The sequence below is a fragment of the Quercus robur genome, chromosome 7, assembly GCF_932294415.1.
Source record: "Quercus robur chromosome 7, dhQueRobu3.1, whole genome shotgun sequence".
NCBI lineage: Eukaryota > Viridiplantae > Streptophyta > Magnoliopsida > Fagales > Fagaceae > Quercus > Quercus robur.
In genome coordinates, this window is record NC_065540.1 from 25,432,229 (window position 1) to 25,457,637 (window position 25,409).

General features: G+C 35.1%; 1 protein-coding gene across 5 annotated transcripts; it reads right to left on the reverse strand.

The window, feature by feature from the left end:
- Positions 1-203: 203 nt before the first annotated feature.
- Positions 204-20,884, reverse strand: LOC126692917 (protein PHOTOPERIOD-INDEPENDENT EARLY FLOWERING 1). 5 transcript variants are annotated; one of them, XM_050388724.1, is made up of 22 exons: positions 20,723-20,884; positions 20,563-20,608; positions 19,679-19,792; positions 17,991-18,071; positions 17,709-17,816; positions 17,493-17,573; positions 17,298-17,386; positions 17,017-17,153; positions 16,857-16,918; positions 15,617-15,752; positions 14,449-14,571; positions 14,285-14,367; positions 14,045-14,200; positions 11,526-11,564; positions 8,451-8,519; positions 8,215-8,277; positions 5,041-8,128; positions 4,330-4,394; positions 4,151-4,221; positions 2,399-3,179; positions 1,618-2,111; positions 204-1,088 (listed from the first exon to the last, which is right to left on the reverse strand). In XM_050388724.1, exons 3-22 carry the CDS (start codon positions 19,736-19,738, stop codon positions 641-643), a joined length of 6,234 nt encoding a protein of 2,077 aa, XP_050244681.1. In that variant the 5' UTR covers positions 19,739-19,792; positions 20,563-20,608; positions 20,723-20,884; the 3' UTR covers positions 204-640. The 5 variants fall into 5 exon arrangements, with proteins under 5 accessions (XP_050244681.1, XP_050244683.1, XP_050244680.1 ...); XM_050388726.1 differs by having other exon boundaries at positions 2,399-3,176; positions 20,563-20,611; XM_050388723.1 differs by having other exon boundaries at positions 20,563-20,611.
- Positions 20,885-25,409: the final 4,525 nt, after the last annotated feature.

The window sequence follows — 25,409 nt, forward strand, 5'->3', positions numbered from 1 at the left end:
AAAAAATAAAGGGTTTCGGATAAGATATGGATATCCATGGATAATATATTCGAGTAAGATTCGAGTATGAATACTAATGGATATTGATATTCGGGTATCCACGGACAAACTTTTCGAATAGGGTAGGGTATGGGTATACCCAATCCATACCCTGCCCATGGCCATCATTGATTATGAGAGAGAGAGAGAGAGAGAACACAACCGCAAGAAAATGAGCTACGTTACGTTCCATTTTTGTTAATGACTATATTTGTGAGGAAGTGTGCCCGCAGACATTTCAATTGAAGCCCCAAAAGACTTGCACAAATACCCCAATAAGAAATAAACATTTAGCTACAAAACTTTTATGTTACATTATGTATTCCCTATCTAAAATCCTCCCTACAGGCTGCTGCTTAGATCCACCTTGCAAAAACATTACTTCCCAGTGTGTAGACAAGGCAGACAAACCAAATCGCTCTTGATAGAAAAGAATAGTGCTACCAGTGTACCACAAGCCCCGACAGCACAGTAATAATGGCCCAGAATTGATGGTCGGTAATTCACCGACAAGGACTTCTTCACCATGAGATCCTTGGTCTCCAAGAGTTTATGAGGTTCAAACCTGAGATTTCTTGTGGTTCAGGCTCCTGGAACAATCCTACCCAATGTCAGTGAATTCAGGCAACAATGGACAATCATCGAGGCCAGATATTAAGTCAGGAACATAGCAATGTGGGACTTCTTCATAACTCTCCATTTCCATAGAATGCTCCATATCTGTGCCATCAGTTAAATTACTTCCCACAACATCAATTCCAACATCCGGTATGATAGGTTGAGTCAGGTCAAAGCTTAAATCAGGATCCTTCGGTGCAGCTGCTGGTAATGGTTCCAATACTGGCTCAGCAATAAGGTGGGGCATCTCGGTATGCTCCATTGAACTTCTTTTGAACCTTGATTTAGAAGGCTTCATTGAGTCAGAGATGGAGAGTTTGTGCTTTCCCAAAGATGGTAACTTGGATACTGATCTATTCCTAACATCATTGGTTGGGAATACAGAGGATACCCATCCCACACTATCTTCAACACAAGCTCTTGCAGCAGCCCTGAAGGCAGAAACTCTATTAGCAATCAATTATATACATTCCAATTACATTAACAAAAACTATTTTTATAGTTAACATAATAGAAATGAACAATGGGCAATGGTACAGCCAAAAGGAAACAAAGAAAACATTACTGTGATGCAAGGAACCCCCTGAAAGAATGAAACCACAACCTTTTTTTATAAGTTAAATGTCTAATCAAAAGAAAAGAAAGTTTGGAATTGCAAGCTGCTTCAAAGAATTACAATTCGACAAGAATCAAAATGTAAACACAACCTACACAATGAAAAGGCCAAGTGGACTATACCACTGTCAAAGGCCAAATCAGCAAAGTGCTGAATTTGAAAAGTAGCTTCATAAGAATCAAACATTTTTTTTTAATCTAACCACCTAATTAATTAGAAATTTTTAGTTTAAAGACAACAAATTTTTCTGCTAAGAGAAATTCTAATGAATTGCATCATATGAGGGAACTATATGGTTGACAAATCTCCAAGTCATAAAATTATATGGTTACATCAGACCATACCTGAAACGGTTCTCAGCCACATTTTGGGAAGCTTTAAAATGATGATCTTCTCCACTAGCCTTGCTTACAGATGGTGGAGGGTCTGCCCCAGATATTGATAAACTTATAGAAGAGGGCAAAGGAACCATGGAGTCTTCCAGTTCTTTCGGGAATTCTAGATTTATCACCAATTGTTCAGTAACTGATGACGTTTCACGCCCTAAATTGGAGGGGGAGACTGTGTCTTCCGATAGAGAGACATCTAAGAGTGCACGTTTTAACATCCTGCTACTCTCTCCTAAATTAGTAAATTTCAGCTTTTCTGGAGGTTCTTGCATGGATTTCCAAGTAAGAGACCTATAGAGACCATTTTGGGATGATGAACGACTTGGAGTAAGGTCAACACGTGACTTCACCTTCCAGACAGAAGAAAGGAGGGCAGTAAAGTGCTTCTGAAGGAGTAACTCTCTGTCTGGCTGCTCAGCAGCAACATCTAAAAGCAAGCGTATGTTATCCTGCCATAATATGAGTAAGGTTTCCTCAGTCAATCTTTTACAAAATAAATGCCTACTTAAGAGTTTTTGAATCATTCATTTGTTTAATTTGCACAACAGTTGACCTGACGTTAACACTGCAGCATGCTGCATGCAGATGTGCAAAACGAGTTCACAAGTATGCTCAAAATTACTATGCTTGTTCTGTTTTTTTGATAACTAAGTTTGTTTTATTCAAATCAGAAATAAAACATCATACATTATATGGGGTATATACTGTGGACACATCAAAAAATTACTACGCTTACCTCTGTTACTTTGAGAAGAGCCTTTCCAGAGCCTGCATTGCTGACCTTTTCATTACTAGGATTGTCAGGTGCAGCCAAGACATATCTCTGGATGAGTTCTCTAAATCTCTCACAACAATGGACAGGATGGCGATATCTTCCCCGATAAAATCCACCAGCAGTCATCCCATACAGAGTTTCACTAACCAAGCTCCACTGAGGGCCATATTCATGAACCATAGCACATAATATTGCGTCTTCCTGCGGCAACCAAGAATCAGGAGATGGAACACAATCTCTTGACCAAATGTTTGCCTTCTTTAATTTCTCTGGTTTTATCATTAAAACCCTCTTTACAGGCATGGTAGTAATGGATACTTTCCCTCCCATCCTGCTCCGGCTTGTTGATTTTTGCTCGACATCAACCACACTTTCACATGGTTTTGGATCCATAGGTTCATCATGCTGCATGCCTGACAGGTTGGAATCTAAATCTAATGGACATATTTCAGGGGGAGTCTTCTTGAGTTTCTTAGACTTCTTTTTCGAGGTTTTTCCTTGTTCATAATCCAGTGTAGTTTCAGCCTTCTTACGTTTTTTCTGCACACTTGAAAAATTTTCGGATGAGGTGACCACCTCATGAGAAATATTCTCATCATCTATTGACATTCGGTCTGTTGCTAGCTCTTCTTTTGCAGGTTTCAATTCAGAAGCTAAAGATCCTTTCTTCAGAGATTTGTACTTGGCTTTCTTTGGCTTCTTTTTAGACTTGGGTTTCGGATCACTTTGCTTTTCATTCCTGCTAAGAGAAATAGATTTGTAACTGAATGTCGAATCCCAATACATGATAGAACCACTCATATATCCATATCTAGGAAACTGCAAAATATAAAAATATCAAACTGTCCTGATTTATTCTGTGGATGATTATCCATGTCAGACACAAATACTTCTGTCAAGCTGTACATTTATCTAGGAGAACACCGAGTCACTCACCGGTCTCCATGCTGACATCTCCCTCTCCCCCCCAAAAAATAAAAACCCACCCTGCCACCCTCTTTTTAATTGGCAAAGTTACACATGTAACAGGTCTCATACACATGACCTGCGACCTATTTAATGGAGGAAGTACCATTTGAGCTGGAGCTCATTGTTGTTGACATCCTCCGTACATGGATTAATGAACAAAATTTCTAGACTATGCTCAATGACTAATCTATTTAAGAAAAATACTTCCAGTTTACATTTTTATTGTGTACGGCCAATGGTGTTTTTTTTTCACACCAAAGGAATGAGCATTATATTTTAAGGTCACCATGCCAGATGACTTATTAGTGTAACATTCACCAAGGCCAATGTCAATATCCCTCTTATGAAGATAATCATTCCTTGAAATAATCCAGGAGTGACTTTGAACCACATTGGTCACAACCTCTAATTAAGGAAAATCAATGCTCAGTCAAGTTTCCTATAATATTTTCATTGAGGAAATGATAGTTTAACACCATGTCTTATGATTTATGGTCCCCCCACCCCCTCTTTCAAATCTATTATTTTAACAAGGTTGTGATAAAAGCAGAAGGCTAACTTCGCACCATGATTGTAAAGTTACTCTATAAAGCCAAAAAGTTTTTTTTTTTTTTTTTTGAAAACCGATTTAGCCACTATTGGCCCCAATATTATTCTAGAAATTTTTGGGGAACTTTTTTGTTAAAAAAAATAATAATAACTTTTCAGTCCTATATTCTTGGTGATAACAGAGTGTTGTCTTACTTCATTGAATCACATTTGTCATCTTCTGCATCCTCCTTCTCCTTAGCTTCACATTCCAGCTCCTCCATCAACTACAGAAAATATATAAGCAAAGAGTTTAACTTAAACACATTCAGAGAAAAGGCTGCAACATAAGAGGTTTTTTTTTTGAAATCAACATAAGAGTTTATAACATGAACCTGGTGTTGAGCTAAGGCCTCAACTTGCTGCCGATATGCCTCAGTTGCAAAATCTGCATCCCATCCTGATACAAAGAGACAATCCTTGAGTTTAGTCTCAATATACAATTATGCAAATATGAAAGTGATTACTGAGTCAATAAGTATGGCATGCCATCATAGAGAAACAGATTCTACTTGATTACAAAATTCTTTGGATGTGGTTCATATATTTTTACCACCAAGTAAAAGTTAATAAAGCAACATATATCACATGCAATGTTGCAAGTTCAATACAACAGATGGCCAAATCAATGTCTACTTGTTTTTCCCAAAAAAATTAAATCAAAGTTTACTCCGTACTTATACATGGTGTCTAGTTGTGTCTTTCTTTTTCTTTTCTTTTTTTGGGCGGGGAGAGGAGAGACACAATGTCTACTTGTTTCTCCCAAAAAAATCAATGTTTACTCTGTACTTACACATGGTATCTGGTTTTTCCTTTCTTTTTCTTTTTCTTTTTTTTTTTTTTGAAGGGGGGGGGGGGGGGGGAGAAGAGAGAGAGAGAAGCAAGATATGCACTCTATTTCTTCTTAGAATTCTTGTTGTTGGATGGCATGTCTCATGAAGTGGAGTTATTTTAAAATTAACCCCAAAATTCAATCATATGAAGGGCCTAACAAAAGTCACCTGGAGCCAGTGAAAAGGGGGAAATCGATGTCAAAAGGAACTTACTCTCATATACAAGGGGTTCCTCATCTTCGTCAATCTCAGCTTCCATTTCCTCCTTATACCTCTCGATGCGGTCCAGTTCCCATTCTGTCTCCTCAAACCTAGCTTGAGATTCCACTGCTGCCTTGTCTATAATGGGATCCCACAATTCCAGAAAACGAATTGCATATCGATCTATTGGACGTAGCTGATTCTCAAAGGATGAGATTTCTTGTCCAGCAGCAGCTGCTGCTGCAGCCATTTGTTTGACATCAGCCAGCATGTCAACATCATCTTCTTTGCTGGCAATAGCTGGAGCTCTCTCTTCATTAGGATTATTCCCAGCCAAAATCACCCGAGTTTCTTTATTTGCAGTTGTGATCCAGCCACCCTGATCTACAGGCTCATCAACCTTCAGATCGTCCTCATTTACATACTCATCCTCTTCCATCCTCCCAATGGCTTCTTCTGTAAACTCTTGGTTCTCCACAGCTTCTTCCTGTTCAAGTTTCTTTAATGCCATGTAGTCTGCTTCATCTTCTGCAAATTTCAAAGCAGCCTCCACATCTGCATTCGACACAGAAACCTCATTTCCATTGTTGTTAATCTTTTCCTTCTGCAAATTCTTGATTGGAAGTGCTCTATGACCTGAGAACAGTTCCATGGGATCAAGCTTTTTGAAGAATTCTGTGTTGTAGCCTCCACTCTGTATAACTAGATCATCAAGGGCACGCTTCTGATTAGCTTTCTTTAAAATATTCTCTTCAATGGTGCTCTCACTGATTAGCCGATAAATATGAACTTCACGTGTCTGTCCTATCCGGTGGCATCGATCCTGAGCTTGCTGATCCATAGCAGGATTCCAGTCACTATCATAAAAGATAACTGTATCTGCCCCAACTAGGTTGATACCAACACCCCCACTCCGAGTTGACAAGATGAAGAGAAAAAACTTTGGATTTGTGTTAAAGCGTTGCATTAAGGTCTGCCTTTCCTCTGGCTGAGTTGATCCATCTAAACGCATGTAAGTATAACCATACAAATTAATGAAAGCCTCCAAGAGATCAAGCATCTTTGTCATCTGGGTGAATATTAACGCTCGATGACCTTCTGATTTTAATTTCCTGAGCAATATTGCAAGCTCCTGCAATTTCCCACAGTCGAACTGTATAAGTCGCCTGTCTGGGAAATATACTTGCCTCCGGACAATTGCAGGTCTGATAGGTGATAGAAGGGGTGACAACATTTCAGAACATTTCTGCTTATAAGTTGGGTGCAGAAACACAGAAGTCACAGATTTACTGCACCAGCAAACAGGTGGTGGGGCCCGTGCAGCAGGTATTGCAAACATGAAACTTTCAACAAGGTCCAACATTCTCTGGAATCGCTCCACTGGTGAGAGGACAATGTCAGCAAGCTTCGAGGAGTACATGTAGGACAAAGGGTTGGCCTTCTGAAGATGAATATCATAAACAGGATGCTTCACTGTCAAAATTTCCCTTAGTGTTGTAGAGAACATGGGTTTTTTCTCACACCTCAAGGAATTCCACCATGCAATAGCTGACGCCCGTTCCTTTGCTTCTCTTAGTCTCTCCTCTATGATTGCCTTACGGATGTCTTCAAAAATATTAGTTCCATGCAACCTTTTTCGATGTCTATATCCAGGTCCGATTTCTTCTAGGTTACACAAGTCAGTGCACTCCTTGATTAAACTTGAGGGGGTAGCAATGGCTTTCACTTCATCACTCTCCCAAGAATTCAAGTTAAAGTCAAGATGAGTAAATAAAAATCCCAAACCCTTAAGGTCTACATTATAAAATGGGCATGGAGAAGGCATTGAACAAACAGAGGTACTCAATTGGATGTCAAGACCACTCATATCAAATGAACTAACAATTGGACGACCCTCAAATAAGTCTGGATGATTGCAAACTTTGCGAAGTTGCATGATAACACTAATCATCCCAAAAAAGTTGGCACTTGCAAGAGTAGCTTGTGTTTCCGAGCTCGCAATGAAGTCTTCATACAAGTTACGCTGCCTCTTTGACAGTCTACAGTAAATGACATGTTCGTGTTTCATAGGGAGCTGCTTCTCCACATCTCGCTTCAAGCGACGGAGTATGAATGGACGGAGAACATTATGAAGACGATCCACAACTTCTTTATTTACTTTCTCTTGTCCCTCAACCATTCCTGATATTGGATTACTGAACCAGTCCTTGAACTCCTGATGAGATTGAAAGATATGGGGCATCAAAAAATGCATTAGAGACCAAAGTTCCATGAGATCATTCTGCAACGGTGTCCCAGTTAATAATATACGCCGTTTTGAATTGAAGTTCAAAAGAGTCTGCCATCTTTGTGACTTCCAATTTTTAATCAGATGAGCTTCATCCAAAATCAAGTATTTCCACTTCTTGCGCTTGAAAACTTTTGAATCTTGAATAACCAATCTGTAAGTTGTTATGCACACATGAAACGAGTTAGGTTTCAACCAGCCCTGCCTCTTATATTTGCGCTCTTTTGCACTTCCAAAATATGTTAAAATTTTAAAAGCAGGACACCATTTCAGAAACTCAGTCTCCCAATTAAGCATGACACTTGTGGGGACAACAATGAGATGAGGACCCCATATTCCCTTTTCACACGCCAGGTGTGCAAGCAGAGCGATTGTCATAATCGTCTTTCCAAGCCCCATTTCGTCAGCTAGAATCCCATTGAGTCTTTTCTCATACATTGTAACAAGCCAATCCAAGCCGATATGTTGATACTCACGAAGAGGATGCTTCACAAGAAATGGGAACTTAGTACGCACATTGGTTGTGGAGAAGGTGTTTCCCGTTGGCTGTGCTGATCTTGCAGCCGCTGCTGCATCAGCAATTCTATTCTCACTTTCCCTCTCCTCCTCTGTTTTTTCATGGGATCCTGCTTGCTGTACTTCTGCCAGAGAATATGCAACTGACTGGCATTCACCAGTTTCAACATCTTTGTCCATAGAAGTAGCTTGCTGTGTAAGCTGAATGCCTTCATGGGCTGGAGAATCCATGAGATTGTCTGATAAAGCAGACGCATAGTCGGATTCATCGTCTGTAACTTCATCGTCATTGAAGCCCTAATAAACAGATGTTGATAAAAAACAAACATCAAAACATGATGCAAACCGCCCATGAGACAAGCTGAAGCAGACATTTTACCTACCTTTTTATACCTTGCAAGCAATTCTTCTACAGGTATTTCACTCTCCTTCTGCAGTAATGCAATCTGCAAAATAAATAGCTTCATTAAGAAGGTACAAATACGAGAAAAAACCCAAAACAACAACAACAATCAACTAGTTGGACAAAAATATTAAGGATCAAGAAGAAAAGAACCTTGAAAATTTTGACCTAGGATATTCGAAGTACAGAAAAATAATAGCTTCATTTGCTCTTTACCTCATCCATGGGGTGGATTGAATCTTCTTTTGCCAGTTCCTCCTCCTCTGACAAGGTTGCCTCATCATCCTGGACATTTAATCAATTTAGAAGTAGGCATGGCCATTGGAAATCATTAGTGTAAATTAATTATATGTCACCCTCAATCATTCAGTCAATCTGAAACTTATTCTAACTAAAGTAAGCGCAACCCCAAATTACATGACCAGTAACCTTACTTGAAATAAGAAAAAAAAATCTTCTCCATGATTTGGCAACAATAAAACTACTACAACTTACATCACCATCAAGACAGTATTAAGTGGCTAAAAAACTCAAGCTGTGAATGTTTCTTACATGTTTTTGTGGAAGCAAATCATTCTTCATATCCACATCTAAATTCTAATAAACCATGCAAAAATCCTGGATAAAAACAACAATGAAAAGATTGGCAACTAGAGACATTCAAAATGTAGGACTGAGAGTTCAAATTCCATTTGGTTAATTGGAACTTGGTGTGCCCACCCCCATAAAATTCGCTGGTTGGGAGTGAGGAAGTTGACTACCTTCAACCAAGCTTTGTTGGGACACTGCTTAACTCATGGTAAACATGGGGAAGAGTGGGGTGGCTGATCCACTAAAGTCGTAACAAGGCCTAACAGGTGCAGTTTGTGCAAAGGTGTAGCAGATTGAAAAAAACTTCGCTGCCAAAATTTCTTTCATTGTGGGGGTTGGTAGAAAAATTGGGTTTTGGTATGATGTTTAGTGTGCAACACATGCTCCAAAGGACTTGTATCCTGACCTCTATTTGACTGCAACAAAAGAGATGTCTGTATTGTTTCTATTCAATACAAGAGGGCAGATGGACTGCATTATCAGAATCTAAAGTTCATACAGGCTTTCAATGATTGGGAATTGGAGATTGTTAATTGCCTAAAGAATTTATTGTGTTTTAGTATTCATTTTGATGGTTGAGAAGTCCATGAGAAACGGAGACACAGGTAGAAGCAACTTCCTTTCAAAAAGCATTTGTGTGTATGTGCATGTGTGTACTACATTGGGCAAAATTTTGACAGTAAATAATCTTATTAAATAGAATGTGGTCATGGTTAATCGGTGGGATATGTGTAAGTGTAGTAGTAATTCATCTGTTCAAACTTGGTTGGGCCCTTTACTTAAGCAAAGAAAGAATTTATTTATCAAAGAAAAAAACAAGTGAAGTAGTAAATTTATGGATCATTTGTTGCTACATTGTTTGATTTGCCTACAGGTTGTATCCTTTGTTTTCTCTGCATTTGGGGCTCATTGGGTGATGCCAGAGAAGGTGCTAGATGTTTATGCTGGTAAAGGGTTGTATGGCTGGCATACTTTTTTTATTAAAAAAAAAGTATGGCTAGCATACTAAAAGTCAGATTTGGAATGTGATGCCTCATTGTGTAATGTGGACCTTTTGGAGAAAGAGGAACAAGCGCACCTTTGAAGGAGTTTTTTTTTTTGGCTAAAACCTTTGAATGAGTTGAGAAATCAGTTATTCAGTCTAATCTACTTTTCTGCATTTTGAATAATGTACTATCATTGGCAGGGTATCATGTAATTCTTCAATTGATTTCATGGATCTCATAAACCTAAAATTGTAATACTTTAGGAGACTCTCATTTTTGAGTTCTCCTCCTTGTAATAAAATTCATTATTACCTATTAAAAAAACATGTAGGACTACCCATTATGTTTTCTTCTACATTAGTTCAAAGACTGCAAGACTGTAACTAAGAGAAATAATTCACATTAGCCACATGAATCTACTTTCAATGCTTCATCTATTGATATATAAACCAGGTACTTGAAGCAACAATGTGCTTAGTGAATGTAGTAGTGTGCTAAGATCAATGGCACATAAATAAGAAACATATATATATATATATATATATATATATTATAAAATAAGATAAAATTAAATAAAATAAAAATCATGACACCCTTGCTTTATAGACCACTGTATAATGCATAAAAAACAGAAATCAGTAAGTATAAGAAGTTAAATAAAATTCAGGATCTTTACTGAACCCAGGAAGAGGGCTGAATAGTAGTATAAGAAGTTTTATTGAAATAATTACTCTTGTGCTTATAGCTTGAGCTCTCACAAACAGAAGACGTACAAAATGCATCATACAGAAGTAATTATAAAAAAAATAAGAACTCAAAAGAGATGCCTAAAATAGGAAATTCTCAGACCAAAAATCCGGTCACTTCACAAAATTTAAATGTAATATCTAACCATGTTCAATTCAAAATATCACTTGAAAAATAAGTTTCAGGAGACTATCCCTTAAAGGTACCAACTGGCCTCCTTGTGGTTGTATTTGACTCTTTTTGATTGGTTCCCATATTCAACAGGGTTAAAGAGGGGCAACAGAGAATGGAGAGTATGAGTTGGGAAGACCAAGCAAGCTGCAGGCTAGCACCTACTCTTTAGCTTAAGGTTGCTTTCAGACAATAGACTTGGGACAATCAAACGTAGTTTGCACCATGCATACTTATTGAAACCATGACCATCAAGTATTTTAGAATTTATGAATAATTGGTCACAGTCTCTCTCCTACCCTCATCTGTTCCTCACAGCATCAAAAACTTCCCTTATTAAAGGAACAAAATCTGAATTCTACTTATTCAACAATAGTCAAATGAAGCAAAACCCCATAACTTTCTTAATGTCATTTTATCTAAATTTGAACACTTTAGTTTAAAAAAAAAAAATACAAATGGTATACCACAAGAACTAGTTTACAGAGATTCTAATCCTGTCAACAGGGACAAAAAATCACAGGATAGTGAATAAAGCAGACTATTCAATTAAGAGAACTTCAAAATAATAATACTACTGAGCACAGATAATTCTCCAAAGCATTTCTGACATCAAGCATTTGTACCAGCAACTTATTTGCAGTCAAATTCGTGACTCAGATTTCAAAGAAAGAAAGGGGAATTTCCTGATATCACTAATAAAAGGTGCATTCCTCCTGTAAAATATATGACACCAGAAATAGAGACCCAAAAAAAGAAGTTGATCAATAGAGTTATGCTTTTCTTTATTAAATACCTTCTCTTCGCCAGCAGCAAGAACAAAGTCACCATCTTCCTACATAATTTGAGATAAAGTTCAGTAAAACAACTAATACTCTGTACCACGTTTCTACAATACTAATATTAAAAAATAAAACAGAAAGCATGGAACATAAAACAAAGTAACATAGGAGTCAAAAGACAGTTGCACTTGGATTTATATTAATCCAAAATAACATAAAAGAACAAATCTATGGAACCATTGGATTATTAAAAAAGATGGATGAATAGATTCAAAAAACAAAATATATGGAAGTAACACTCTATTTGTTGTAGTGGATATTTTTTTCCATTTTTTGGCGTTTGGTTTGGTAAAAGCACAAGTTAATGAAAAAATGGTTTATGTGATCAACAGAAAACAAGCCAAATAGAACATAAAATATTTTCCAAAATGTCACATACTCAACAGACCATTACAAATAAACTCCAAATCACTTCTTTTTTTTTTTTTTGATAAGTAAAAGATATATTGATAAAAAAGGGGACACCCTAGTGCACAGGGAGTGTACAAGGGAAAAGAAATCAAATACAAAAATTACAAGAGTCTAGGAAATCAATAAAAGAGGGGAAAGATTTATCTTGCAAAGCAAACAACCAATCCCTTAAAGTTCTAAAAAAGAGAAGCTTGAGGTCAGGAATAGATTTCTCAGTATCTTCAAAACATCTACTATTCCTCTCCCTCCAAAGACACCACAATAAGCAATGAGGAATGATGGACCAAATATAACCATTTCGATGACGACCAAAGCTGCCTTGCCAACACCATAACACATAAAAGTCCAATGCTAACTTCTCTCTCTTTGCCCCCTCCTCCACAAGATTAACTGTTGACCAATCATTGGCTTTTTTCCAAATGACCTTTTTTTCCTAAAACCAGTCACCTTCCCACCTAATTTTTTGCATAGATTTCAAATTTGGAATTTGTCTTCACATTTGAGGCTCCAACTGGCCCAAAAAATAAAAAACTTTTCCAATATATGGTCTATTCACATGAATGGAAGTTTCCTATACATATAATCATTTGAAACTACAAGAAATATTAATGATTTTCCATGCGAGTCAAGCAACATAAAATGTTATCGGGCTTTTTTTCAATGTCACCACTAAGCACAAGAAAATGAGTCCTTTGACATAAAAACATTTTCCATCGAAACAAAGAAAGAATAAAATTTTCGCAAATTGAGTTTATTCGCATCACAATATGATAAAGCAAGGAAAGCAGATAGAAAGAAAGAACTAACAATGACTAGCCTTCACAGGCACTAATAGGTCCAAATTTCTCATTATTAAGTGGTCAAGTCAATTTTTTTCATTAGCCCTTCCATTTAATTCAATAAAATAGTAAGCTGCATCATGAAACCACTTTCTCCATGGTGGTGATAGCCTGTTTAAATAACTCTTCCTGTGATAGCTTGTTTAGATAAATTCTTTGTTTTTCATCAATAAGATTGTTACTTATCAACATTAAAAAGAAATTATAAAAAAAGGATAATTTTTTTCTGGCTAAGTGATAACCTGTTCAGATACCAGGATGCACGGATACTCCATTTTTGCTCATGTACCCATATCCGATACATATCATACTGGTATCATACCAGATACCTCTAAGATACGTACCCAATCTCTTTTTCTTTCTTTCTTTTTTTACAAAAAGTGTGCATACTGGATAAGCCTATGATACAGCTTGGATACCGTTATAACCCAACCCCGATAGTGTAAGATAGCCCAAACTTGTAAGAATTTTTAATTATATTTTTTAAATATTGGTTGTGATGTTGAACACTTATGTAGTTATCTTTTGCTTACTCTTTTGGATCTTGGTTTGTGTTCTAAACATTATTTAATGGCCATGGATTCACTTTATTATCCATTTTTTCTCTTAAATTGATATATGTTTGACAATATATGAAAAAATTATGCTTAACAATATGTAACAAATATAAAAAAAATATTTAATAAGTAATTAATACACATATCCCCGACGTATTGTACCCTAGGTTTTTCAAGAAATGATGTATCCCTGTACCTATGCCCGTACCCGTACCCATACCCATGCATCTTAGTTTAGATAAGTTACTTGTAGCACATCTCTTTGTTTCCTTTTCATCATATGCATGAAAGTTTTAACACACACAAGTTGTATCACAATTAATGTGGTAAAAAACACATACTTCTGTAAGTCTACGTTTACAAAATATGTGAATATGATTTAATGTGAAATACAATTCAATACAAACATGCACATGAATCAAAATAAATGATTTTCAACTATATGGTGTAACAAATCTAAAATTTGCTATAAATGATACATACAACATAAACAATTGCAGTTAGCAAGCTCACACACTGTAACTTCGTTACATTAATCAGAGCTAAAAGTTCAAATTCAACTGAATCCTGTATAAACTTCAAAGTCTAAACAAAAATACCCCATGAAACCTTTTTGCAAATATGCCTTCTAATTTAACAAGAAACTAAAAAGAACTTGTAGTCTACCTGTTCATCACTAAAATCATATAGCATATGATCTTTGGCAGACTTCCCAGCATCTTTTGAAGACTTCCCAGCATCTTTTGACAGATCACTAGCTTGACACATCTCAATATCTAATACATGGTTTTCCAAAACAGATACGTCACCATTACTTCCACCCTATAGTTAGAAAATAAGTATTAAGCTGAGGTCTTATCTTGCTCCACAATTTACCAATCACAACCACAAACACATACAACTTACACAGCGACGACCAGTGGCTACAACTGAAGTTACTGAATAGCTTGTGTCAATCTCATTGACAGTTGAAAGATCATTTACTTTGCCTGCAAAACATGTAATTCCCCTCCACGTTAGAGACAATCACAAATTTCAGAAGATAACACAGTAAATCAATTGCTTATTACCCTTGCCATGATCATCCCCCACAATGGATGGTTCAACCCCATCTTCATCCGTTTCTGGAGTACTTTCTCTGCTAGGTGGTTCAGCCCCATCTTCACCCTTTTCTGGACTGCTTTCTCTGCTAACTGAATGTACTCGTATTGATCAAAATCAAAATCCAATCATACTAAATACAAAATGGAAGGCATCCACTTAGCCAATATGAGAGATTTTAACACTAATTTTACCACATCACTAGTATTACATATATACATATATATGTGTGAGTGTGTGGGTGTGCACGCACACGCACATGCACAATTTTTACCACTAAATTTTTGGGGTTTTGACAAAACCCAAAAGAATAGCCACCGGAGCCTGAGGAAGGACCTCTGAAAACTCTTGCCATCTTATAAGTGCCCACCAGAAGTCTAGCTTTACACATTAAGGCATTATAAAGGGCCTAGGAGGGACAGGAGGGAAGACGGAGGATGGAGGAAGGCAAGCTAGATACTTCCTGATTTGCTTTTGCATGGAAGAAGGTGGGCCTTCTTCAAACTTGTGCTCCCTCTATTACGAAATCCAACAGACTTTTATGAAAAACAAAACATTTACTTTATGTATGGCTGCACTGGGGAGAAGGGAAGAGAAAGAAGAGTACAATGGAAGAGAGAGAAGGGGGAAATGGAAAGGAAATTCTTTTCCTTTTATGTGTTTGGATATTGGCAGGGAAGGAGAGCAGAAAAGGAGTAAATGTCTCCTTCTCTTGTTTGCTATGTGAAAATCAGAGAAAGGAAAAATATCATTATTATATTCTAATTTCACCTGTCCTTATATAATAAATACAAATATGTTTTAACATTTAAATTCTGTTTGATATTGGATTTTATTAGGGGACTAGAAATTTTGTTTTTTAAAAGAATTGGAGAACCCCCGCATGTGGATTATGGCTAGCTAAGTTTGTATAAGATAAGTAAAAAAGCTGAAGAAATTTGTGCACTCAAAAATTCAAGAAACAAACAAGTAATTTTGGGGGATCCCGCCAGTTAGCTTCCTTGCAGTTCACTAGCCCATTGACTCACACACATGTCAGACTCCTTGGTCCGTGCTTCGAGACGGGCCGAAAATCATTATAAAAAAAATTTTGAGTATTATAAACCAAGCTAAGCATTAATCATGCTGATAAGTCACCTTCCTCCTTGGTATAACGTCTGAGCAGCTCCTCTAGTGGAAGATCTACTTCATTTTGCAAAGCTGTCAATTCTTCTTGCCTTTCTTCTTCAGTTATAAGGGCCTCATCTTCCTCAAGTGTGTGTTCATCATCTTCCTACAAGAGCAGCATTGTGTAGGTAAACAAATATAAGCACACAAAACTGAAGTACCTAAAAAGAAGAAAACATTGGAATCATTGGAAATCATAATACAAATCCAAGAAAACCATGAAAGTTGCATAAGTGCTAATGTATCCAATCATCAACAATATGATGGAGAAGAAGGCTACAATACCAACTTGTGTGCAACCAAAGTTACATATTTGGGACTATACAAAATTGAAAATTCAGATAACATGTCAAACTGATAATTTGAAGTATTACGGGCCAATGAAATCTGATGGTGCAACTATAAGTTATAATTTTCAGCAAAAAAAAGGTCATATGCCATCTTGTCCCCCTGATTGAGGTCAAAGATCCTATCATTTTATTTTCTTCGAGGTTTCTTTTTAGCTTTTGCTAAGTAAGGGAATGAAGGTGATGAATGAACGATGCTTATAGGCGTTAGTCCCAAGCCCACCTCAAAGGAGTACTCTAACATCCAAGGAAACTGAGGCATTTATCAAGGCTTCATTTATATTGCGCATATATCCCCCCCCCCCCCCCCCAAGGTTTCATCATTAAACAGGCAGATACATGGACCATGAGAATGACAACTGAACTACATTGATCCGCAATACCTTTCAATCCTATATTGTCCACTATCTTCCAAGGCAGGCTGAAGATTATCATACAAAAGTATCAATTAGGCAGAAGAGCAACTTAAAATTTTGCTTCACTAGGAAGACAAAAGCATGTACACATCAATGCCATAGTCTTCTGTAGCCAACTTGCTTTATCCATTCCCACGTATAATTTCAAAATTAAGTATAAAAAATGTGGATAAGAAAAGGCTTCAGCTACTTCCAACTGAGATTGACCACCAAATATAACTCAATAATCTGCAACACTGCCATTTTTTTTTTTTTTTTTATAAATGATATAAAGCTGGTCCAGTTATTTTTGGGATTTTTGAAAGCAACAAGTGTAACATGTGACAAAGGAATAAGGTTTTCAAACATTAATTTGAATGCGAGTCATATACTACCATATAAATGGCAACAAACTCAAAAAATTCAAAAATCACTCTACATATGATATGAAGGGATTATAAAACATACTGACTCATCTTCAGATCGTATATCATAATCATCATCCATATCCGCAATATTCGACTGAGATTCTGTCAGAAATGTGTTAAAACAATTTATGTAATAAAAATTAGGTCATCCCTTTGAGGTTATCAGGTAAAATACCAAGGAAACATAAATTTCTGCTTACCAAAATTAAATTCTGGTGACTCATCAACATCAATTTCATCCACTTCTTTGCATTTAATAGTCATTCGATCTGGTGTAGCAGGGTTTTGCACTGGTTTATGAGTATCCACAAGATTTTCTGCTAGCATTGTTGAGTACCTGAAAATATACAACACAAGAATATGCCATTTCACTTTAATGTGGATGCATAGTAATAACCTTTCAGAACTGGTATCCAATGCACAACAAAGTCTTCAATACAGATTGATAAACCCTAAGGGAGCGGGGGGAGGAGATTTCTACCTCTCAGTTTGCCCCAAAAGAAACTCAAGTTGCTTATCAAGTGCCTTTTTCTTTTTCTCATCAAGCTCCATCTGATGCTTGTAAAGCACCTGAATTTACAATATTAGTTTTGAAATTATGGACCTAAAAGAGGCTTAGAAGAAATCACAGAGGAATGAAACAAGTTTTGAAGGATAATATCATAGATGAACTTGCCAGCTTTTCTATTTTCATCCAGAATTTCTTCACATCCTTTGAAATATTAAGTGCAACTTTTCTCAACCGCTGCTCCTCTTCCTGTTCATAGTTTTAGTTTATTGTAATATACCCATAAGCAATACATCACTCTGTTTTGTGCAACTTGGAATAATTATGTCTACTACTAGTAACACAGAAAAGATACATTAATTTGAGGAAGCAAAAAAACACAACCCTCATTTTCTTTTCTCCCTTTGTAGCCTGATCTAACATGCCCTTGCTCGCTCTTAAAGCGACCTTCCTTGCTTGTGCCAATTTCCATTTCCTCTCAGATTCGAAGTCCTGCTAACAACTAGTTTAATGAGCAGTGGAAGAAAATGAACCAAATATTTAATCAAATTAACTAACCCTGATCAAAAGAAAATGAATATAGCATGATAATATGAATCAAATGAGTATAGCTAAATTGTTTGCTACATCATATAAGGTCAGATCTACAATTCGCTAGTCTATTACCTTGGACAGCCAAACCATCTCTTCTAAAACATGATCCCAATGGGTTTTAGGGCGTCGAGGTTCTTTGGGAGCTTCAAGTGCCTGAGATAACCATGAAGAATAATTAGTGTCAATAATTGGAAAACAAAAATCAAAGCAAAAAATTGAAATCACTGACAGTTCTCAGTACCAAGAATGTTATCATCACAAAGGAGTATGAAATAAGAAGGAAACTCTTGCTATAAAAAACTTGAGATAAGAAGGGACACAAAATAACTTTGTAAGCAAGGTGACATTCTGATAGCTACACAGCTATTGCCTATTTGTATAAGCAATAACAAAGCAGAAGACTACTAATTTCTTATCCAATTTGGATCCTATAGGATTTGCCTAAAACTTAGATATTGTTGCCAATCTCAGTAAATGTAGCCTATTTAGCAGAATGTTGCATTTTAATGTCAACTACATTCAAGTGAAGAGAAATCCAAGGGAAAAAAGAAAATATATCTTCATGTTCCATATTCTTTATATCCCACACGCATTACCCTCTCCTTTCTTTAAATGTTATCCCAAATTTTTTCCACCTTGAAAAATTAATTCAACTATATTTTTCCCCCATCCTGAATTTGGATGCAAGAATTGCAACTATAGCTTAGATGTGTTTCCAATTTCAAGAATTGAAATAGTTAGGTAACAGTGACAGGCTTTGAGTTGTGAAGGAGATTTCCATATATTTGGTTTAAGTACAGAGAGGTGACAAGGGGAGAAATTGAGATGTTTACATTGTTTATATTCTTAAAGATTCTATTGTGTATTAATGGTAGTAAAAATGTCTGGTATGTATTTTAGCTTGGGCATCCTTTCCTCTTCGATGTTATCTCATTTTTTCTCTCTAGAGTTTCAAAAATGCAACAGGCAAGCAAAATATACAAAACTATAATATGTGGGTGAACTTTCAATTTCACCCTTCAAGCCCACATATTTTTATATGTCTTTTCAAGGAAACAGATTTCATCACTTTTTTATTTGCTTTTTAGCATGACAACTGATTTTTTTTTCAACCAGTGAAATAGTTTTTCCTTCTTTTTTTAAGCATATCCACTTTATTAAACTTTCCTTTTCTGGATCAACTTTTTTTTTTTTTTTTTTTTTGGTTACCTTGAACTGCTTAATTAAGTTTACCTAGGCTCCAGGCTCCACATGCACCTTGAATTCAGAACAAACATGAAGCTTTTGCACCAAGGTTGACTTATCGGGATGTTTTGTTTGGTGGGGGGGGGGGGGGGGGGGGGGGAGAGAGGAAGCTATGTACACTAAGTCTGATTAATTAAATACAATGTGCTCGTACTAGTTATGGCCATGTAAATACCTGCAGTTTTAGATTTGAAGTGTACATCCATCATTTATTCAAAAAAAGGTACAACTTCCAACAAAAAACAGTATACAGTTCAAAAAAAATTTTTTTTTAAATCACTCATAAGTTGCACAATGTAGGAATGTGTGATCAAACAATGCATATCTGTAGGTTTCAAGAAGTTGTAAGGGCACCAAAAAAGTCAAAAATGGTAATGCCAAAATCACATTGCATGACTTATTAAAATTAGAACCACCAATATGAAAAAAAAAAAAAATGTAACAAATACAGCAATTGATTTATGCCCCCAAAAAAGTACAAGATAATCTACAAAAAAAATATCCAACAAACCAACCTTTTGACGCTTAGCTCTTGACTCGTGATCAAGCTTACACCTTGGACCTTTGGAGGCCATGATTTTATTTTGTTACCTATATCATCATAGAAGGGCTGAAGATCCGTGTATGACCTAAAACCAAAACATCCATTGCAAGTATCAGTCCAAGCACTCATGAAATGATAAGTCCCATCAAATATCCAAGCAATAAAAATTGAATCAAAACATCAACATATATTCAAACAGCACTAAATCTGAATATTGAAATGCATGTTAATCAAACCCATAGAATACGGGATAAAAAAAACCAACAAAATATTAAAATAACATTTTGGCACTTGGGGGAGTTATCTCAAACTACAGCTCCAATTTCAAGAGAAATTGGCAAGTTAGCACACACTTTGAATACCTAGCTTGGGTTTATTACACACTTGTGCGGCATTTCTCTCTCTCTCTCTCTCTCTCTCTCTCTCTCTCTCTCTCTCTCTCTGTGAAACCCACGAAGAAAATGGTAACAAAAACGAACCTTTAAAAAACCCATTACCATAAGTGGCAGAAATGACTCCAACAAACACAAATCTCTCTCAAACCCATGTTTGGTTACCAAGAAAAATTTAAACTCAGAGAGAAAAGAAAGAGAGATTATTAAACCAAAAAAAAAAAAAAACAGTGAAAATATATATGAGAGCGTGAAAGTTTGAATTTTTTTTGCTTCTTCCTCCCCAAAGTCCAAACAAAAACAAAAAATAATAAAAGCGAGAGCCCAGAGACTAAGGTAAACTGAACCAAACAGCTGTATGCAGCTCATTCTTATTTCTTACGTCAAAAAGGAAAAACAACAATCCTTCTTATTTGTTTCTTTCTCAGCAACCAAACAGAGAAAGCACAATCGGAAAACTGACCTGCTTAACTCAACCGAAGAACCACTCTTTCACTTTTCACTCCGATCTTCTACGAAGAAAAAAAAAAATCAAAGCGTGTAAAACACTACTTTCTCCCCAAACAAAACTTAAACAAAGAAAATAGAAAAACAAACACACAGAGAGAGAGAGAGAGAGAAACCTTTGGTTTAGAGTTTTGGGTCGAGGTGAGGTCCGGTGAGCAAAAACCCTTCACAGATCCGAAAATCAAAATCAGTAAAATTGTTTTGCTTTTTTTTTTTTTTTTTTTTTTTCCTTTTCTTTTCTTTTTGTTTCTCTTGAGAGAGAGAATTGTCTTTCTCTTTTTCTTTTTACTACTGTTTTTTTTTTTTTGCTTTTGTTATTTTTTTTTTTTTTCTGAGCATTCAGGATAATCACGATCTAAAGATTATGTACAATCGCACGGTTGAGGTTTCTCTTGTACGGAACCCTGGCACGCTGATGTATCTGAGATTGCGTTTCGAAATTTACAACTACGATGTGAACCGTCGTCGTTTTGCCTTCCCCCACAATCCTTTTACCCTTTTCTTTCTCAAATTAACTGCGGTTACTAGAGCCGGAAATGAACCCAATCGTTAACTAACAAGTAAGAGTATCTCCAACAAGAAAACTAAACACCAAATGCTCTCTACTTTAGAGAATAAATCCACAAAATAGGCTACTATTTATTCTTCAATGAACTCTCTATATTCTGAATTTTTTTTGGCTCATAAACAGTAATTCATCAAGTCTGATGAGCTACTGTTCATTCTTCAAATATTTTTTTCCTATTATAATAATAAGGTATTTAATAAAAAAATGTTGGAAGATGTGTAGTTATTAAAAAAATAATAAATGAATAAATAATATTTAAATGAGATAGATAATTTGTTAGAAAGTGTATTTGAAAAAGTGGGTAGCTAAAAGGTAAAAGTCACTATCCATTCTCCAAACAGTACAAAAATTTGCCTAATCTGCCGGAGATGCTTTAACAAATGGAACTAGTAAGGTTAAAAGTTATATGGTGACATTAACGGATATTTTTAAGGCAATCGTTAATAAACCATTATAAAAAAACTAATAAGAGTTGCACATCGCATCAAAAAAATATAAGAGTTGCATATGCCCCTTGAGTGAGAAAATTTAAGATATAAATTTTTTTTTTGAATTATTATCAAACCATATATTTAAATTTAAAATAGTTATTTAATATATAGGTATCTTTTAATATGATAATTTCTTAGGAGAAGGTGTTTGATATCAAATGATACCATGTTAGTAATATCAAAATCCAATAAGTGTGAAACATGTCAATAAAAAATAACTAACCAACTAACATTTAAAAGACATGTGTTAGTGAATAGTTATTTTTGCACATATGTCTCTCATTTATTGGATTTTGATACAAATAATGTAGTATCATTTGATGCAAAATACTTTTTGTATTTCTTAGAACCTATTTACTAAGACAGTATCTACTCACAAAAAAATTATATTAAGAATGATAACAAATGTAGTCATCTTCTAACAAAAAACAATTAAGTTTTAATAAAACATTGTCATAATATTAAAATTTTTGCAATAAATGATGACATATATTACAATTGAAACTTTACATCAAATTAAATACCTACAACCATTTGCAATGAATACTTTGTTATTCATACTTCCCCATTGCTGTGGTGGCTGATGTCCTCCTTAACTCCACCATCGGAGAGAGAGAGCAAAGAGATGAGAGAGAGAATGTTGTAGAAGAATAGGTGAGAGGAAAGAGACACGTAGAGAAGGAAAATATGATATTTATAGTGGTTGACTTAGGTTTGATTTTTCTGGGCATATGTTCTCATAGAAGTTCTTAAGCAATCAAAAACCCTAACTTTTTGATCTGTGGAGCTTTTGTTTTTTACATATTTCTGTGTTAGAGTAACGATGAGGGAGAGGTGGGTTACGGCACAGTAACGATGAGAATCACAGGTGGGTAAAGTGTAATTATTCCTTGTGGTTTTATGTTAGCAATTTGAAATATTGAAGATATTATGATCAATTGGATGTCTATTAATGTATTTTAACATTTATAATATAGGTATAAAACACACCCACAATAAATGAAGGCCAATTGCAATTAGTTGATGATTTTTTTGTAAGAAAATATGTTAAAACTGTCACTGTGATAGATTTAGTGTTTATAACATGAAAATTCTGGATTAAATCAATTTATGTGAATTAGGATGTTAGAAGTAATTCTCATGAATTATAAGACACACATGGTTGTAATGGAAGTGGCCTCACAACCATTGGATTGATATAAAAATAATGATTTAATTTATAAGTTGCATAAAATTCTGTCAGGACAGATTTGAGCATGTTGTCTTGTATGATTTTTAATAAATCATGGTTTTATACTTTGACTATGAAATTGATATAGTATTTACTAGACATCTAGAGGAGTGGCTTTGTAAAATTGCATGAACATTGGATGTGATTTTATAAGAAAATATGTTAAAGCTGTCACTGTGATAGATTTTGTGTTTACAACATGAAAAATCTGGATTAGATCAATTTATGTGAATTAGGATGCTAGGAGTAATTCTCATGAATTCCAAGACACACATGGTTGTAATGGAAGTGGCCTTACAACCATTGGATCAATATAAAAATAATGATTTAATTTATAAGTTGCATAAAATTCTGTCATGACATATTTGAGCATGTTGTCTTGTATGATTTTCAATAAATCATGGTTTTATACTTTGACTATGAAATTGATATGGTATTTACCAGACATCTAGAGGAGTGGCTCTGTAAAATTGCATGAACATTGGATGTGATTGGATAGCCCATTTTTATTTTATCAATGAGGCATATGCTGTTAAAATAATTAGTGATATATGATATACTTGATTTTGAGATTTTAATTCTAAAGTTATGGTGAATGTTTTGAGCTATAAATTAGTATACACATCTTTTGGTATATCTGGATCATAGATAAGTTTTTATGTTTTGGTTTCTTTATGGTTTGGTACATAATGTGTTTAATGAATGTATCATGTGCTGTGGGAACCTTTGTGTGATGGGAATTAAGATTTTCTCGAGTTTGAGAGTTAGGTTGTGATTGATGTATAAGTTTATATATTTAGGAAAAGTTGTTATTAATAAGTTTTGGTCTTTTATGTAGATGACGAGAACGTGGACACTTGAGTTCCTCTTATACAAATCTCTCGTGTCTTCTGCTTTCAGGTAAGGGATGTGTGACATGTGCATTCAATAAGTATAAGGATTGTTTAGAAATTTATTATGCATTAAAACTTTTTAATTAGAGATATCACATGTAAGCATGATTTAAGTAAAGATATATGTTCGTGAGTTGTTCAATCTTATATATGATAATTTTAGCGTATTAATGCTATTACTTATAGGACAAACATAATATGTAAGAATGAAGTAGATATGTTACTGTTATGAAATATTTATGTAAAAGCATAGCTATCAGAAAAATATAGTTTTCGGTTATTCCATTGTTATGGTCTGAACTTAGCCAGTAGGGGTTATAGTACTAGTATTTCCATAGAGATTTTGATTGGCCATTATAAGTGGTGATGACTCTATTGTACCTGCCCTTGTTAGAAACGACCAACTTGTGGAAGATGCCAACCGACCCCATGGTTGATGACATGATCACACCGAAATGGGTGATACTTTATGATATGATCTTGAGATTTCCTAGCATTGTGGGAAATGCTGGATGCCTAGTACAATGTGCTGGAAGCCTCCCAAAGTTGTAACAAACTTACAATTGAACTGACTAATATGTATTATAAATGAGTTATTAAGCTATTTGGAAATTATAAGAAAAGTGTGATGATAAAAAAGGTATGTTGAATGTGTTATAAGTCTAACGAAAAGTTTATGATAAAGTATTTTATAGTCTAAGATAAGGTTACTGAATTATTTTAAGTTTCTTATTATGTCATTTTATTATTATATGAAAGAAAAATTATGTATTTTCATTTGAAAGTTCATAAGTTATTTTAAGAATAATATGAAGACTATTTATCAAAGTGGGTGTATCCATAAAATATTTGATCTACATGCATTTTTATTAAATGCTTATAGAGCTTAAAACCTTACTGGGCTTCGCAACTCACTCTATTATATTTCAGTGCATAAGTTTCTTCCTCGAAGTAGCGAGAGTACTAAAGATGGCAAGGAATCTGTGATTCTCGTTTGTTAGAATATATAGTTTTTGTTATATAGTAGTTTAGCTCTTTTGTTGTATATGAGGAATCAAGATATACTTGATTCTATTGAGCACTGATGTAATTCAGAATTTTAGTTTGTTCCAAACCCCAGTTTTATGTCTTTGGGGTTAGATTAGTAAATAAAAGTTTTGCTAAACGTTTAGTTATGTAATAATTACATGGATACTTTAAGTTTCAACCAAGTTGTAATCTTGCAAAGTTTGAAATGAAATGAAGTTTCAATGTTTTGACCAATTTTGTATATTATGACTTTTATGCAAGGAAATAAAAAGGGATAAAAGAAACGATTTTTTTTTTTTTATAAGCACCTTTAGCTTTAGTTGGTTCATGTTAGTATTGAAGTCAACTTGATATTAATAAGTCGGTCATGTTCTAAATTCTGAAGTACAGGTTTGGGTTGTGACATGTAGTGTGTAATGACTACTTGTTATTGAGAGTATAATGTTAACGAGAACATGGAAGTAGATATGTATAAGAGAACAAAGAAAAAAAAAAAAAAAAACCTATAGGTAACTTTTTTTAAATGAAAAACTGTTGGTTGATAACTGACCAAAAAAAATAACTGTTGGTTGATAAACTACTTTTTTTTTT

Coding starts and splice junctions, on each gene's coding strand:
- LOC126692917 (XM_050388725.1), bottom strand. CDS start 19,738: ATGGCCTCCAAAGGTCCAAGGTGTAAGCTTGATCACGAGTCAAGAGCT. Junction 14,572..15,616: donor ACGTTATACCAAGGAGGAAG/GTGACTTATCAG, acceptor GAGTACATTCAG/TTAGCAGAGAAAGCAGTCCA. Junction 8,520..11,525: donor TTGCTGCTGGCGAAGAGAAG/GTATTTAATAAA, acceptor TTAAATGTCCAG/GATGATGAGGCAACCTTGTC.